The sequence below is a fragment of the Sebastes umbrosus genome, chromosome 14, assembly GCF_015220745.1.
Source record: "Sebastes umbrosus isolate fSebUmb1 chromosome 14, fSebUmb1.pri, whole genome shotgun sequence".
Lineage (NCBI taxonomy): Eukaryota > Metazoa > Chordata > Actinopteri > Perciformes > Sebastidae > Sebastes > Sebastes umbrosus.
The window spans coordinates 10,677,075-10,693,856 of NC_051282.1; the positions used below are offsets into that span (position 1 = coordinate 10,677,075).

Sequence of the window (16,782 nt, forward strand, 5' to 3'; positions counted from 1 at the left end):
AGATATAAGATTTTTCATGTGCCACTGAGCAACTTTCATAGGGATGAACGATGCTCCGCCTGCAACGCTGTATCCAGTTCCCTTTTTACATACATAGTTTTCCCCAGCTGAACAAAAGGCCGTATCCATACTCTCATATTATTAACAAGGAAGGCCTAAGATCATTTGAAGATCTAAATCAACTTCCTTCTGTTTCTAAACTGGAAAAACAAAGTTCGGAAACTTGTGTTTGATGGATTATTTCTCTGTTGTTACAATGCTAATTGGCATTGTATTTTACATCGTTGGAAAGCCTGTTTATTTACCTTCGCAATGATGTCCAACTTGTAAGGATCATGCATTTGTGGGATGAGCAGCACAGCTGATTATGTGGGTAGCACCCAAGAAAAATTTGCCAAAATGCTCCATCAATGGTAAACAGTGTATTCTCTTGTTGGAACTGACTCTTGTTTTGAGTTGTTTGGTGGATTGGATGATTGAACTCTCTATCAGTAACAAGGAACAAACAAGACATATTAGCTATTTTACACTTTATTAATTTAATACAATATGTCAGGAGCCTCATTAGCGGTGGAAGATCCATACGCAGCCACAACAGCCTGGCACCTCCTCCTCATGCTGGTCACCAACCTGGTCACACGTTGCTGTGGGATGGCGCTCCATTCCTCAACCAGGATTCACTGCAGGTCAGCCTTCGTGGTTGTGTTGGTCACTCTAACAAGCTGATCCCACAAGTGTTGAATTGGGTTGAGGTGTGGACTCATGGCAGGCCGGTCCATTCTCTCTACTCCCACATTGTGGAGGTAGTCTGTGATAACCCTGGCTCTGTGGGGGCGAGCGTTGTCATCTTGGAGGATGAAGTTAGGTCCCAGATTGTGGAGATATGGGATCGCCACTGGCTGCAAAATCTCATCCCGATATCTCACTGCATGGAGATGGCCTTCAATGATGACAAGCCTTGTTTTGCCAGTAAGGGAGATGCCGCCCCACACCATGACACTGCCCCCACCAAAAGCTGTTACTCCATCGGTTCAACAATCAGCATAGCGTTCTCCACGTGGTCTCCATACTTTGACCCTGCCATCCGACTTTCGCAGACAGAACCTGGACTCATCACTGAATATGACATTACCCCACATGTTCAGGTTCCATTGTCTGTGTTGTCGACACCAGCACAAACGGGCCTGACGGTGAAGGGCAGTCATTGCAGGCTTCCTGGTAGCCTTATGAGAATACACTGTTTACCATTGGCAGAGCATTTTGGCAAATTTTTCTTGGGCGATACCCACATAATCATTTGTGCTGCTCATCCCACAAATGCATGATCCTTACAAGTTGGACATCATTGCGAAGGTAAAAAAACAGGCTTTCCAGCGATGTAAAATACAATGCCAATTAGCTTTGTAACAATAGAGAAATAATCCACCAAACACAAGTTTCCGAACTTTGGTTTTCCAGTATATTTACAGCTGATGTCTGTTATTTGGAATAATCCTCTTCCTACACTGTACATCCACTTCTCAATTGTATGATTACTGAATCAAAATATGGGGGCTTTGCATTAGAAATTACAAGAATCTATGGTTGCGTTCGAAAAGCCAAAAAATTACGTCCTAACGTCTTTTCCTAACCACTTTTCCTTGACCTCAATGGAAAGTGTCATGAGGTCAAGGAAAGATGAGAAGGAGAATTCAGAAGGACTTAGGAAAAGACAACCGTGGTGTTCAGAAAATCCGACTGCTCTTTCACTAGGCTCTGTAATTATGATGCGACGGCGGCGGATGTTAGTGACGCAGATCTGCCATGGTGAAACTACAATGTTCTGAAGATGGACTACAAAAGGCGCCACTCTCCCCCCCGTGGGTTTTAAATAGGAAAACACAAAAAAACAAAACAAGACTTCATCTTAAACTATAATTTCAATTGAATTCAGAGAAAGAGGGAGGACACATACTTCAACAATCCAAATAATTAAAGTGAAATAAAGTAAAATAAATACATTTAAATAAAAATAAATGTGGTGAAGGGTCGGAGGTCAGGGAGGGGGAGTGTGTGGAAGGGTGTGTGTTGTATGGGTGTGTGTATGTGCTTGGAGAGATGATTTGGGTCAGGAAGACAGAGATACAAGTATGATCCAGGATATATAAAAATATGCAGGTCCCCAATCACTGTATTAGTATAATCATGGCAGGGCTCCACCTTTTAATAAATTTGTCTTTTTGGAGTCTCAAGGAATAGGTTATTTGTTCCATTCGGTAAATTTCCCATACCTTCTCAATCCATAAATAGTATGTTGGGGGCTCAGGTTTTAGCCACTTAATTGTGATGCATTTAATTGCTGCTGTTAACAATATTTGTAAGAGATATTTTTGGGCTCTTCCATTAATGCCTTCCGGTATTGCTCCCGGCAGTGCCATTTTTGGATCTTCAGTGAAATTTTGGTGGAATACATCTTTGAGTGCCCAAAACACCTCTTCCCAAAATGTTTTTAATTTAGGGCATGTCCAAAATATGTGAATATGGTTGCCAATATGTGTACCACAATTTCTCCAACATTTATTCGACTGTGTAGGGCACATTTTAGCCACTTTTTCTGGTGTCCGGAAGAATCTTGAAATCACTTTCCATTTAAATTCCTTCCAGGTATTAGAGTTGATCACTAGATGTGCTTCGGTGCATATTTCTTCCCATATGTCCTGTGGTATGTCTGTATTCATTTCAATTTCCCATCTCCCTTTTATTTGAAGCGTATTGTTCGAATCATGCCTAGAAATATTTGGTAAAAACGGCCTATAATTTTCTTATCCCCGTTTCCTTTTTGTAATTTCATCAGGAACTCTTCAATTGGAGTGGGCTCCAAAACTTTATCCCATTCCTTATGTTTCGTTAGGAAGTCCCTTGATTGTAGATATCGGAAAAAGTCTGTGTTGGGAAGTATAAATTCTTCTCTCAACTGCTGAAATGATGTATATCTGTCTTCCTTCAGGAGTTGGTATAGATTTGCAAGTCCATGTTCTGACAATTTTCTAAACCCTGTATCTAAACAGGAGGGTTCAAAATCCTTTATGAATCCAATATTGGTTAGTCCTGAAATTGCTTTGGACAATCCAAATGCTAGTTTGATTTTTCTCCAAATTGTTAGTGTGACTTTAGTCCATTCGCCCATTTGAGTTTCTCGTAAGGAGACATCTAGGAAAGGCAAGATCTGTAGGGGCCTCGCACAAAGGCTTTTTTCTATGTTAAGCCAGCATGTATGTGTAAAATCCTGGATCCGTATTGTCAAAGGTTTTAACTGTGCAGCCCAGAAGTAATATCTTAGGTTTTGGAAGTTTGAGCCCTCCATTTGGTTTAGATAGCTGCAATGTTGTCGCTTTCCTTGCCATATGAATTTTGAAATTAACCTGTCCAATTTATCAAATGTGGATTTAGGAATATCATAGGCAACATCTGAAATGGATAGAGAAGCTTAGACGGACCTTTACTTCCGTTTCAGCTGCACTCTCCTCCAGCTTGTCTCCTGCAGAGTAATGTAACAACAAGCAGATTGTAGGATCAAACATAAAATAAGTTGGTTTTGGTCAGTTTAGCATTTCAGATTAACTCGATTTATCTGCAAAAACGATGTATAGATTCACAAAGTTCACTGTTACACAAGACGTTGATTGTCTACATGAAATATTTTAAGTTTTAATTTTTGAAGTTATCCAGACTTTGCAGAAATTGACCACAGAGCAAAAAAGTGATCTAGTCTGAGTTGTTGGACTTGTGTTCTTTTTCATTAAAATGTTACCGTTCTCATTGTTTGCAGATGATACAGACGTGATTTCAGACTCTCCTCCTGTGTTGTCATCATTCTTTGAGTGTTCATCATCACCAGGTCCATTCACTGGATCACACTAAGAAAACAGGGGATTTCATTTAGTTCACCTTGTTAGAGCATTTGAGATTAAGAATGTTTTCAGTAGTATAAACCAAGAAAACAGCAACAAGATAACTGTACAACACTCAACATCAATGTCACACAGTGATGCAATTGAGTACAAGTACAGCAGAGTACTGTAAAAATAAAAGCAAGGTAAAAAAGTATTCAGAGTTCCTAACTTCAGCTTTGAAGATTGGAACTCTTTATTTAGGTGAGACTTCAAATGTGATGACTTACATATAGGTCGAAAACAAAAGCTGTTCTAATGATGATCACTAATGAAGGTGAAACAATATTACCTTTACCTTGATTTCAGATGCATTCTCCTCCATATCTTCTACTACAAGATAATGTAAGAAAAAGAAAATTGCACAAGGTCAGGGTTTTTAAAAGAAATAACACTGGATGAACTAACCATTATATTATATATTTACTAAATTTCTGTGTTTAATTCTATTTTCTGGAGGCAATTAAACCAAGGTTGAAGGGACACAATATTATCTTCTTATTACAATAATCCAGCTGCCGTGCAAGTAAAGAAGTCTTTGTCTTTGGTTTTTTGCAAAACAAAAAAAATCACCTAATTCGCATATTTCTTTAGTTTGGACCAAAAGTATTGATTTGGATAACCTTGTTTGCTAGCTCTCGGATGATCAGAAAACCATGCAGTTATGTTTATTTTTGAAGAAGATATCTGTGTCTTTAGGAGCCGTGGTCAACCAATTTGAGGGCCCTCGTCTCCTGAATGGTTGGTCATTCTGGTTAATCAAAGCATGTTCTAACACTCTCTCATATAGGTTAACACGTGTCAGAAAGAGAGTCTATGAAACACGGTTCATGAGTTTGGCTGTGGTACGTGACTCCATTTAGAAGTTATGCACCTTTTTGTTATAGACCCCTCTCACTGCCACAACCAGATTATGACAGTTGACATGAACACAGCCACACACTTGACCCCCATGCCCAATTTCAACCTACGAGGGTGAAAAAACGTGGCCACCAAAGGTTGGGGACATTTTTGTGAACCGACCGACCGAGTGAGCTAGAGCTGCTTGTCGCAGTTAAAAGCAGGCTTACTGTTTGAGAAAAAATACAGTTTTATAATAAAGATAATTAATAAAGGTGAAGAGACTTACTTTTACCTTGGTTTCAGCTGCACTCTCCTCTAACTCCTCCACTGCAGGGTCATGTTGGAATATCAGAATGCACATGGTCAGCATAAAAGAAGTGATAATTGGTTAGCTCATTGCCCCAGGGTTTATCAAAGTTTATTTTTTCTTCTTAATGGACCAACCAGTACAGACCTTGAACCATTTAATGATTGGACAGAGACATTTTCTGCACATTTTGTTGGGAAGATAGAGAGCATTCTGTCTCAAACTTCATGAAATCTACCCACCATCAAAAATGTTCCTGACTCCCTCACCCAGTTTCAAACCACTAATATCTCAGCACTTGGTATTTTAATTTCTTAAATTAAATCCTCTACATGTGCTTTAGACAGTATCCCAACTAAGCTCAAAATATAAAAAGAAACTCCAATCAAACCTAATGATTTAAATAAGACCTTTTAAAGTGGCAGTAGACCGTATATTTTTGGCATCATTGGTCAAAAATTGCATAATAACCTTTCAGAATATTGTAATTCAATTATTCTTAGAGAAAACTAGACTTCTGCTCCTCCTCATGGCTCTGTTTTCAGGCTTTAGAAAATCTAGCCTGTGATGGAAGACTTTGACCAATCACAGGTCATTTCATTGAGAGAGCGTTCCCATTGGCTGTGCTCCGGTCATGTGACCGGAACTTGGTGTTCCTTCAACAAATTTTACAATGGCAGCCGCGTCACAAACTTTCTCATTTTACAGCTAAACAGTACACTACAAGATGATTCTGAAAACATTTGAGGTGAGAAATAGGCATTAACATAACATAATATTGATTCATATTTGATCAGCGCTGCCTAGTTTGACCGTTTGTTTGGAGTTCATGAGTGATTGACAGCCGGCTCTCATAGACGGCAGCTGGACAGCAGACCTCAGATCAGCTCTGACTGCTTGTTTTCCTCTGGTCAGTGAAATCTTGCAGATGCCGTTGGGAGCACCAGAGGACACAGGAGGACACAGAGGCACTTGCATTCATACTTAGCCACTATTAATTTACCACATGCATATCACGTTATTATAAAACTACAGCAAATGTAACGGATGTGAGTGGGGCATGGAAGGAGGCAACACATGGACTCTTTTGAAACATTTATTCACTCCTGCAGAAGACAAATAAACTCTTTAATTGTCTTCTAGTCTCCATCTTCTGTACCTTCACTCCCTCAGCAATGCAAAACAACACTGTGAGGGACGGACAGGAGGAGCTACGGAAACCCAGGAGGTACAGAAGCCACGAAGGACACAAAAGGCAATTTCCAAAGGAAACATAACAGTAAATAAGAATAACTCATAGAGATAAAATTCACAAATACTCAACATAATTAAATAAACAAAATAACAAATTCTCAAATATAAATTCCAAATCAGACTTATTAATAAAGTACATTTTTTACTCCGTTAGACAAACAAATAATGTTTATTACAGAACCAGATGATGGACACCTCTAAAATATCTTGGTGACCCAAAGAAAAGAAAAGAATACCCAGGTTTTTTAATTCAGTTTGTGGTACTACAATGTTGGCGCTCTTGTTGGATCTCATTTGAAATCCTCAAGGACAATATTGTCTGTACACACTGTTCCTTGGAATGCAACAAACTGTTAGTAACTGTCTTTCCAAACCCTCTCTCCAGTGATGAGCTATGCCATGATGAAACCTGTCCTGAGGCTCTCTCTGTGTGCAAAACACGGGTTCCTCTGGCATGCAGCTGCAAGTCCTGAGCATCTCTACTGCAGCAGGTGTGGCAGCATCCAACGCACAGAAATTAACAAAGACTAATGAACTTCTATCTTTTAACTATAAATGATCATAACATTACATTATCAGTGTCCATACTCACTCAGACACTCGGTGGCAAAGCTGTTTCCCGCAGTCAGTCTCCTCCCAGCTAGCAAGGGCGCTAGCATTAGCTATAATGCTGTTGCAATAAAAGCAACAAATTTGGCACAGATGTAGGTTTATATGTCACGAAAAGAAATAGATATCGGGGCGCTGCCAATTTGGCCCCTGAGGGACGTTGCAGCCATTTTACAAAATGGCCACCAAATAGGTGCTTAAAATTCCAAAATGTGGCAGAAAACTGATTTCATGACTCTTGATGATTTCCAAGATGTGTTCAAGCTGATCAGGTCGGATGTCAGAAGATCACAGGCATGTTTCATCTTTTTTAAGGGTGCTTTTTAAAAGCTGATAACCTGAGAAAAACCAAATAAAAGGAAAATGGTAATTTCAGGGTCAAATTTCACCCCCATGCCTTCATGTTAGAATGACAACCAATACCATTTACCCATTTACCTTTTACCTTTAGAATGGCAAGATCTTCAGCTTTCCATCGGTGTATTTATCTTTTGAAGTAGCAGTAAAATTGACAGAGATAACGTTGGATACATTTCTTGGTTGCCAGTAACCTCTAATCACAGCTAAAGCAATACTGAACTTTGGTAGAACTTTGGGTTGTATTGCTAGCAGTAAAATTGACAGAGATAACGCTGGGTAAAATTCAGGATTGCCGGTAACCTCTAGCCACAGGTCGCATGAGGACTTTGGGTAAGCACTTCAGGTTCATATGACAATGTTTTATTTTTGCAATGGCCTTCAAATCTGAGCAAGGGAGCTGCACTTTGGTAGAACTTTGGGTTGTATTGCTAACTAGCCGGGATACATGCCCAACTAAAGGAGAAAATCATCAATTGCTCCTGCTGCTTTTTTCTCTCTCCATTCAGTCCCATTGCCAGCAAAACAGTTTGCTAAAGTTGTTTTCACTCATAACCTGTTTGGTTCAGTTAAAACAAACTCAGGTCTATTTGTCCAGTTGAGGTTTGTTTGGGCTGGTGTGAAAGCTCATTCAAACTCTGGTGTGGACCAAACAACCAAACTCTGGTCCACCTGAAAAGGTGGGTCTCGGTCCGCTTCCAAGCGGACTCGGGTGCAGTTTGTTTATATATATGTAATTTTAGCATGATTTCAAAAGCTAAACTACTAATAAATCCATCTTCTGATTGTGAAATCTGTTCAGGAAGTGATCTTATTGATCTGTATTTAAGGCCATGTATAGAAGCATGTCAGCACCAATATTTTCCCTGATTAACAGGTCAAAAGCTGTTAAAACTGCTGTGCTTGTATCTGACTCTATGTACTTTGTCAGTTCATTAACATTACATAAAAAAGTGTGTGACAGCGATCTCACAGTTATACACCCCATGCACGTGTCCACGTTTGCACTATGCATTCACACCAATTGTCTGAAAGCGTGCAAAGGGGCTTTTGTGCAGTCCTGTCTCTACTATTATTTATCATAACATGTGGCCGATTTGGAGTCTAATAATACTAATAATGCTAATAATCAGGTGTTGTTTTTTTTCAATATTATATTTATTGTTTTTTTGTTCATTTTGAAACAACAGAACAAACATTCACAAACGTTCCCAATAATAACATTCTCGTTAAAAAAGAGCTTAATAAACTAATATTAATATTAATATTAATGTAAAATAAGCCAGTATAGATACAGGAAAAACATAAATACAAAAAATATATATATAAGTAAAAATAATATACACAAATAAAAGAAATAAAATTTAAAACAATAAAATAAAATAAAAATCTATTTATATATACATATATATACCGATACATATATACATACATACATATATACGTACACGCAGTATAAACACATACAAAAACACATATACATATAATCAATTAAAAAAATCAGTGTACAATTCAGTCATTATCCTGTTCTATCTCCTTATTCACAATCATCCTGCTTCAACAATGATACAAATTACAAGCTACCTTGGAGTGACGGTGGTAGCACCAATCCTTATCCGATCACAGAGATCTACAGTCAGGCCGCTCATAAAATATATGAAAGGTTTCCACATCATATAAAAATCCTCAACTTTTCCTCTTACTATGAAAATCAGTTTTTCTAATGCCAGACTAAGACATCTCGTTAATCCATTGACTAGAGTTAGGTCTCAGAATATCCTTCCATTTTAAAGCTATGACACGTTTGGCTTGTAGCAAACAGAAATTAATCAGTTTACGTTTCTTTACATTTACTGTAAAGCCTTCAGGGTATATATGTAACAAACATATTTTAGCTTCAATGGGAACAACACTTTCTGTCAATTCAGAAATCAGCTTAAGAACTTCTTTCCAGAACATCTGGAGCTCCCTACATTCCCACATACAATGAAACAAGGTACCAATTTCTTCATTACATTTAACGCACCTGTCAGGAATACTGGGATTAAAATGGTGTAATTTAACAGGTGTAATATAAGTCCTGAGCAGCCATTTATACTGTAACAGTTTGCTCCTGGTATTTATAGTTTGGGTTTGGGCCAGAAGGCATGTCTCCTCCCAGTCCTCTATAGAGATGTCTAGCTGAAGCTCATTTTTCCATGCAGATAGATGGGAAAGGGAGTTTTCTTTAGAACCTGCTAATAGTTTATCATAAAACCTGGACAACTGTCCCCTGCCCTGTAAATGATTTACCGGAGTTGTTCTATGGTAGACAGTAAGGGCTCATTAGTATTTTTTGGGGGGGAATGTATAAAGCTCCTAAGTTGTAAATACTTAAAAACGTGTTTCCTTGGAAAGTCATATTTATCTGCTAATTGCTGGAACGACATTAGAGCGCCTTCATTATACAAGTCTTTTGTTTTACTTAGTCCTTTATCCATCCAATGTTTAAATCCCATATCACACCTCCCTGGTTTGAAACTATCATTTCCCCAAATAGGCGTGAAACATGAACTTTGTATTTTCATTCAAAAAAGTGTGGGCCCCATGCCAGATTAATATAGTGTTTTTGAGGAATGGATTATATGTATGTTTTGTAAGCATTTTGGTTTGTGATGAGTAGAGGTATAGGTACAGTGGAAGTTCCAATGTATTATTCTCTATCTCTATCCAAGCTGGGACCTTTGTAGTGAGAAAATAGAACATGGCAGCACGAAGTTGAGCTGCCCAGTAATAAAGTTTCATGTTAGGCACTCTAACTCCCCCACGATCGTACGGTAGGTAGAGGAGAGCGAGACGCAGTCTGGGAACGCTTATTGTTCCATATAAAGCAGGTAAAGTTTTTCTTAAGTGTGGAGAACAAGGAGGCGGGTAGGGGGAGTGGAATTGATTGAAAAATATATAAATATTTTGGTAGAATAGACATCTTGATAATATGAATGCGTCCTATCATAGAAATGAGCATTGAGCTCCATCTCTCTAAAGATTCTTTCACCTCCTCCACCAGTGGGTCATAATTGGTTGATATAATGTTTTCAATGTCAGGGGTTATTTTAATTCCCAAATAAGTGAATCGTTCTGGGGTATTAGTAAACTGTGTATGAATTGGAGGACTTTTTCGCTCCTCTCTATTTAATAATAATAAGGCAATATTACAGTTATTGGTTTTATAGCCATAAAACTGTCCAAATAACTTCAGAAGATGACAAAGTCCCTCAATTGAAGTTCCCAGGTTTTTTAAAAACAAAACAATATGTTCTGCAAAAAGAGACAAACGATGTTCTGTCCTGCCTATTGTTATGCCTGTGATTTCAGATGATTGACAGATTGCCATAGCTAAGGGTTCAATTGCAAATAGAAATAATAAGGGAGATATAGGACAACCCTGGCGTGTAGATCTACAAAGGTTAAAAGGCTGTGAAATTTGGTTGTTTGTTAGAATTTCTGCTACTGGCTTTGTGTATAATAATTCGATCCATTTGAGATATCCTTTCCCAAATCCAAATCTTTTTAAAGTATCAAAAAGGTATCTCTATTCAATTCTGTCAAAAGCCTTTTCGGCGTCTAATGACATGATTGCATGGTTTCTGACATTTTATTTAGCATATAATACATTCAACAACCTACGTGTGTTATGAAATGCTTGTCTGCCCTGCACAAATCCATTTTTATCGTTAGCGATCAGATGGGGAATGATTGTTTCTATCCGCCTTGCCAAGGCTTTACACAGTGTTTTAGTGTCACATGACATTAGGGATATAGGACGATACAACGCTCTTTCTGAGGGAGATTTGCCCTGCTTTAACAGAAGAGAAATTACTGCAGATCTTAAGGATGGAGGTAGTATTCCTTTTTCATAAGATTAGTTAAACATATCAAGGAGGTGCGGCATTAGTTTCCCTGAGAACTTCTTATATATTTCTATGGGCAGGCCATCAGGCCCGGGTGCCTTTCCACTGTTCATACACTTCAATGCTTCTACTAATTCTTCGATACATACATTTTTATTAAGATTAGTTTTAGCTTCCTCAGACAAGGTTGGGAATTGAAGTTGGTCCAAAAACTCATTTTGCTTTTCTGAGTTATCTGGGTATTCAGATTTATATAGATCTTCATAATATTTTGTAAAAGCAGTATTTATTTCCACTGGCTCAACTAGGTTTCCCATCTTCTAACTTAATTTAGTTAATAGCTCTGTTTGTTTGTATCTTTTTAATTCTCCATGCTAGAAGCTTTCCAGCCTTTTCTCCCTGGTCATAATAAGATTGTTCATCATTTTATTGGTCGTTAGCTCATTGTATTGGGATTTCAATAGGAGAAGCTCTTGTTGTGTTTCTGAGATATCACTGAGATAAAGTTGTTGTTCCATCTCACTAACTTTTTGTTCAAGAGCATCCAGTTGTTCATAATATACTTTGGATTTGTATTTAGTATAGCTGATTATCTCGCCTCTTATAAATGCCCTGAATGCCTCCCACTTTATTGAAGCGCTGGTTTGGTTTGTGTTTAGAGAGAAGTATTCATCTATTTTCCCCTCAAGAAATTTCACAAAATCAGGGTACTGCAGCCATCTAGATTGAAAGCGAAATCTAAGTGGTATAACTATTAGAGATTAAAAAATAATCAATTCCAGAGTACGTTTTATATGTATTTGAGAAGTATGAATAGTCTTTTTTATTGGGGATCAAAAGTCTCCAGATATCAATTAAATTCAAATTGACCATACATTTTTGAATAGTCTTTCTTGTTTGTTGGTGGGAAGTGTCGACACCAATGGAACGATCATTTATCAGGTCCAACACACAGTTGAAATCACCGCCAATTATACATTGACCAGGGTAGGATGATAAGGAGAGAAAGAGGTTTTGATAGAAGGAGGGATCATCACCATTAGGAGCATATATACTTATTAAGTTGATATGAGTAGATACTATGGTACCATTAAGTATAATGCACCTCCCTGGTGGACCTATATATTTGTTTTTCAACTGAAAGGGGATTGATTTATTAATTGATATCATAACGCCCCTGGCATGAGAGGTAAAGCAAGCAGACTTGTCCTGGCCACCTTTTATCAACCTTATTAATGTCATCTTTCACCAAATGTATTTCCTGTAGAAAAATTAGATTGGACTTCATTTGCTTAATCCTACTCAATACTTGTTTAACTTTTACCAATTTGTTCAGAACTCTTGTATTCCAGCTAGAGTTTTTTAATTCTGATCTGCTAGGCATAAGGCTTTAAAATGTAGACTATGGGAACAGGACGGTCGTAACATAGTAGTGCTAGTGTTCTCTTGGTTGTACATTAGGATAGCATGGCCTAAGAAATAATAGAAAAAATCAAAGTAAAAGCAAAGCACCGAGATCTTAACCCCTCCCAAGAAACCCTCATGCACTTCCCCAAACGAAGTGCATGTGAAAAAACACCCTGAGTAGCTAACTTTGGTTATGCAGAATGTTTGATCCACACTGTGAGGAGCAACGTGATTTGAATACTGACACATTGTTTTACAAGCTCACTAACAAATTAAATAAAAATGGACCGTAAACTCAACTTACAGTGAATTAAAAAGAAAGGGAAAAAAGGGTTCACCTTTGACACTTATATTACCGTACATCATATTAGGGCCCTGTTACAGTAATCATACACAAAAAATGTCAAAGTAAAATGTCTCTTATGTCTGATTTGGTTCGGCTTCAGTGTTTAAAACAGGTAATTACGATAATTGTCCGCTGAACAGTTCACATAATAAAGGCATCCATTTAGGAAATGGGGAGACAACAGAATAAAGAAATAAAAATAGGATAATACTTGCAGATTATCTCAAACTAAGGTCCTCGGTCCATCTCCATGTGATCTTTCAGACATACCTTATACTTGAGACGGACTGGGGAAAAAGGGAGAGAGTTTTGTCAGTCACCAGAATTAGATTTCCCCACGTGGGTCCTGATGATGCAGGATGACAATCAGCGAGTTACCTGTCAGTCTGTATAACTTCATGCTTACTCCTCTGGTTCATTCAAGTCAGTGTGAACAGGAACTGGAGCAGAAATAAAATGCAGCAATGTACTGTATAATTTGTCACTTGGTCCGGACCAAATGAACCCAACTGCAGCTGTGAAAACACCCTTAATCACACTTTTAGCACATAAACAAACGTGAAAAAAGGAGATTCTGCTAACATGTAAAATCTCACTTTCTACAAAATGGGACAAATTTAAACATTCAGTTCATAGCAAATCTTTTAGAACTGTGCACTTTGCCCTGCTTCAAGCTCCTCCATTCTGGCCAATGTTTGTGAGTCAATGATTGTGATGTGTGATTCCATACCCTGCTCTTTATAGGTACTTTTTAGTTTTCTTTGTGTGGTTTGTACTGAAACAAGATTTATTTTTTTTCCAGACAGATCTCACTGTAAAAAGTGACCACATACAACTTTGCCGTGGTGGATTAGCTTGTGTTTCTCTTTAACCCTGTGAGCTATTTCAACAGGAGATTGATCTTAGTTTCCTTATAGGTTCAACCAAGTCAGCTTGGTCACAGAGACCAGACAAATATCAGCTCCCTTGCTCAGATTTGAAGGCCATTGCAAAAATAAAACATTGTCGTATGACCCTGACGTTCTTACCCAAACTAAAAAGTTCTCATGCGACCTGTGGCTAGAGGTTACCGGCAATCCTGAACTTTACCCAGCGTTATCTCTGTCAATTTTACTGCTAGCAATACAACCCAAAGTTCTACCAAAGTTCAGTATCGCTTTAACTATGATTAGAGGTTACTGGCAACCAAGAAATGTATCCAGCGTTATCTCCGTCAATTCTATTGCAAATGAAAAGATAAATACACTGATGGAAAGCTTAAGATCTTGCCATTCTAAAGGTTTATTGTCATTCTACCATGAAGGCATGAGGGTGAAGTTTGACCCTGAAGTGACCATGCTCCTTTTATTTGGTTTTCGCGTTTTTCTCAGGTTAGCTTTTAAAAAGCCCCCATAAAAAATTAAGATGTAAAAACAAATCATGCCTGTGATCTTAAGACATCTGGTTTAATCAGATTGAACACACCTTGGAAATCATCAAGAGTCATAAAATCAGTTTCCTGCCGTGTATTTGGTGGCCATTTTGGAAAATGGCCGCCAAGGCCCTCAGGGGCCAAATTGGCAGCGCCCCGATATCTATATCTTTTCATAACATATAAACCTACATCTGTGCCCAATTTGTTGCTTTTATCGCAAAATGCACAATTTAGAAAGTTCAATACAGTAATTACATAAACATGTTCCGATTTTTCATTACAAAAAATTCAGTAAATATATTTCACAGTATAAAAATAATGTAAAAAATAAAATAAATTATACAACAAACAAAATGTAAGAAAAGGAAAAGTATAAAAAACAAAAAACAAAAAACAATCAGATCTGTTAAAGAGACTGTTTGTAACTTTCAGAAATGCTTGTTAACAGCGACACCTGTGACCGTTAAGTCAACGAAAGTCAGCGTCGGGCTCGCGCTTGCTCGCTCTAAATAGACATGAACGAGCATCGCTCAAAACAGTGAGGCAACACACGTCAGCTAAAACCACAATATCACTCTATATTTCACCTGCTTGGCAGTAATGTTAGCTGACCAGAAGAAAGTCTCTCCTTGAATCAATGCTGATCCTAGTGTTGGCTTTTCCTGCCTCAGCCTCCGGGGCTGAAGCAGGAAGAGAAACATTATCGTCTCCGACCGCAGCCGGAGGGAGACACCGGCACACGGTTGGAGACGATAACGTTACTCGCTGCAGAGCCCCGTCACTTCACAAGACACGGAAAACCTCTATTAGTCTGGAGGAGCTGTATCAGTTATTTCTGCACAAACGTCCGCTGTACATTCACTAGATATTCTCAGAGCTACGAAGTCTTCTGCAGTGTGTAGTGTGCGCGCATGCACGTGAGGTGGAGCGAGCCGAGTGAAGGCAAGCAGGCAGGCAGAGGAGCAGAGATCAGCAGAGACTGCAGCCCTGGAGACCGAAGCTACGGTCTCCCCCGCGTACTACGACCGCCGCCAGCACTGTTTTGCAAGACGAGCTTCACTAGATATAACTTTGCGGTTTTGGTGCTTCCGTGTACTTTGTGTTGGAGTCTGAGTCTGAACAGCGTAGCCACATGCGAGCGCGCAAATGCGAGCGCGCATATGCGCGCATGGGAAATCGACCCGGTAGATTTATACATGTAAAAAGTTACAAACAGCCCTTTAAACAATTGTTTAAGTTATTACACACAAGCGATAATTGAACCATCCCATATTTCAAAATATATTGTTTATTTGTTCATGGAACAACATATCAAAGAAATAAAATGTTAATAGAATTAGCAGGGTACTACATGCAGTAGCGCTGTTGCCATTTTGGACTGAAAACGCCAATAAGTCCATGACCATGTATGTATAAAGACATGTCTGTAAATCAGAGGATATTCTTTTTTCAAGGTAAATCAACTTTCCAGTATGAACACTTAAATAAATACCCTTACTTTAAATCATTATGCCCTAAAAGTTGAAAAATTCACTAGAGTTTATTACACACAGAGTTATTTTCCTCGGCATAATGAACGTGCATCAGACCCGCGGGACTTCACCGCTTCCTGCTAGCTGCATGCGACTGTAATAATGGATATATTGGCTGTAATTCATCACTTTTATTATTTTATAATACACCCATGGGCTGTATGTTGTAAGCCTGTACCGTGGTGGATGTATTAACGTCTCTGTTCCCAAACCACTGGCTATCGGCCAGTATCTAGTAGTGCTAGTACGACATAAACAGAATTTAATGTAGTTGTAGGCTATTTACTAACACGCAGGGCAAAACCACCTCTCTGTGATCAATTGTACACTGATTTTGGATCATTGTGTATTCACATATATTCATGAACTAATCATTACCTAAGGATTCATTAATATAGGACCTCCCAGTCAGGTCTCTAGTAACTATGTTCTCATACACAGTTCATTACGAAAGTAATGCACTGTAATTTGTAAAATCCCACAAAATCTATTTGTAAACCAGGAAGTATAAAGTGGGACCGACACCGCATAGGGAGGAAGTCGGGCAGGATGGGTGGGTCAAAATATGGCGGACTTTTGCCCAGGAGACCGGTGTTTGTACCCCGTGTGAAACCAGAAGTCAACGTTGATTTATTTGTTACGTAACTTCAATACTTAAGTTATACCTCTTCCGGAGTTATTTTAAACCAAACCACGATATTTCCTAAACTTAACTATGTAATTGTGTTGCCTAAACCTAACCAAGTTGTTTCCTGTGAAGAAGTATATTTTGAAAAGACCGTATGCATGTAACAAGCGGAAATTGAAACGTGTGTTACGTGTTGCTGGACATTCGTAGGAAAATGCAACATAACTTTTCATAAGACATCATACGAACCATTGTTTCAGGATATG

The 16,782-nt window shown here is 38.5% G+C and overlaps 1 protein-coding gene across 50 annotated transcripts in view; it reads right to left on the reverse strand.

Annotated features, from left to right (window-relative positions):
* The window catches only part of LOC119501887 (interferon-induced very large GTPase 1-like), a 342,733-nt gene that overhangs the window by 145,761 nt on the left and 180,190 nt on the right, over positions 1–16,782 (reverse strand). For 48 of the 50 annotated variants that reach the window (XM_037792613.1, XM_037792611.1, XM_037792610.1 and 45 more), the window contains 2 exons: positions 3,791–3,896; positions 3,477–3,517 (listed from right to left, as the gene is read on the reverse strand). In XM_037792613.1, the coding sequence (XP_037648541.1) occupies positions 3,477–3,517; positions 3,791–3,896 (147 nt within the window). The remainder of the gene's footprint in view (positions 1–3,476; positions 3,518–3,790; positions 3,897–16,782) is intronic. The other 2 variants (XM_037792593.1, XM_037792585.1) reach the window with 1 other exon arrangement.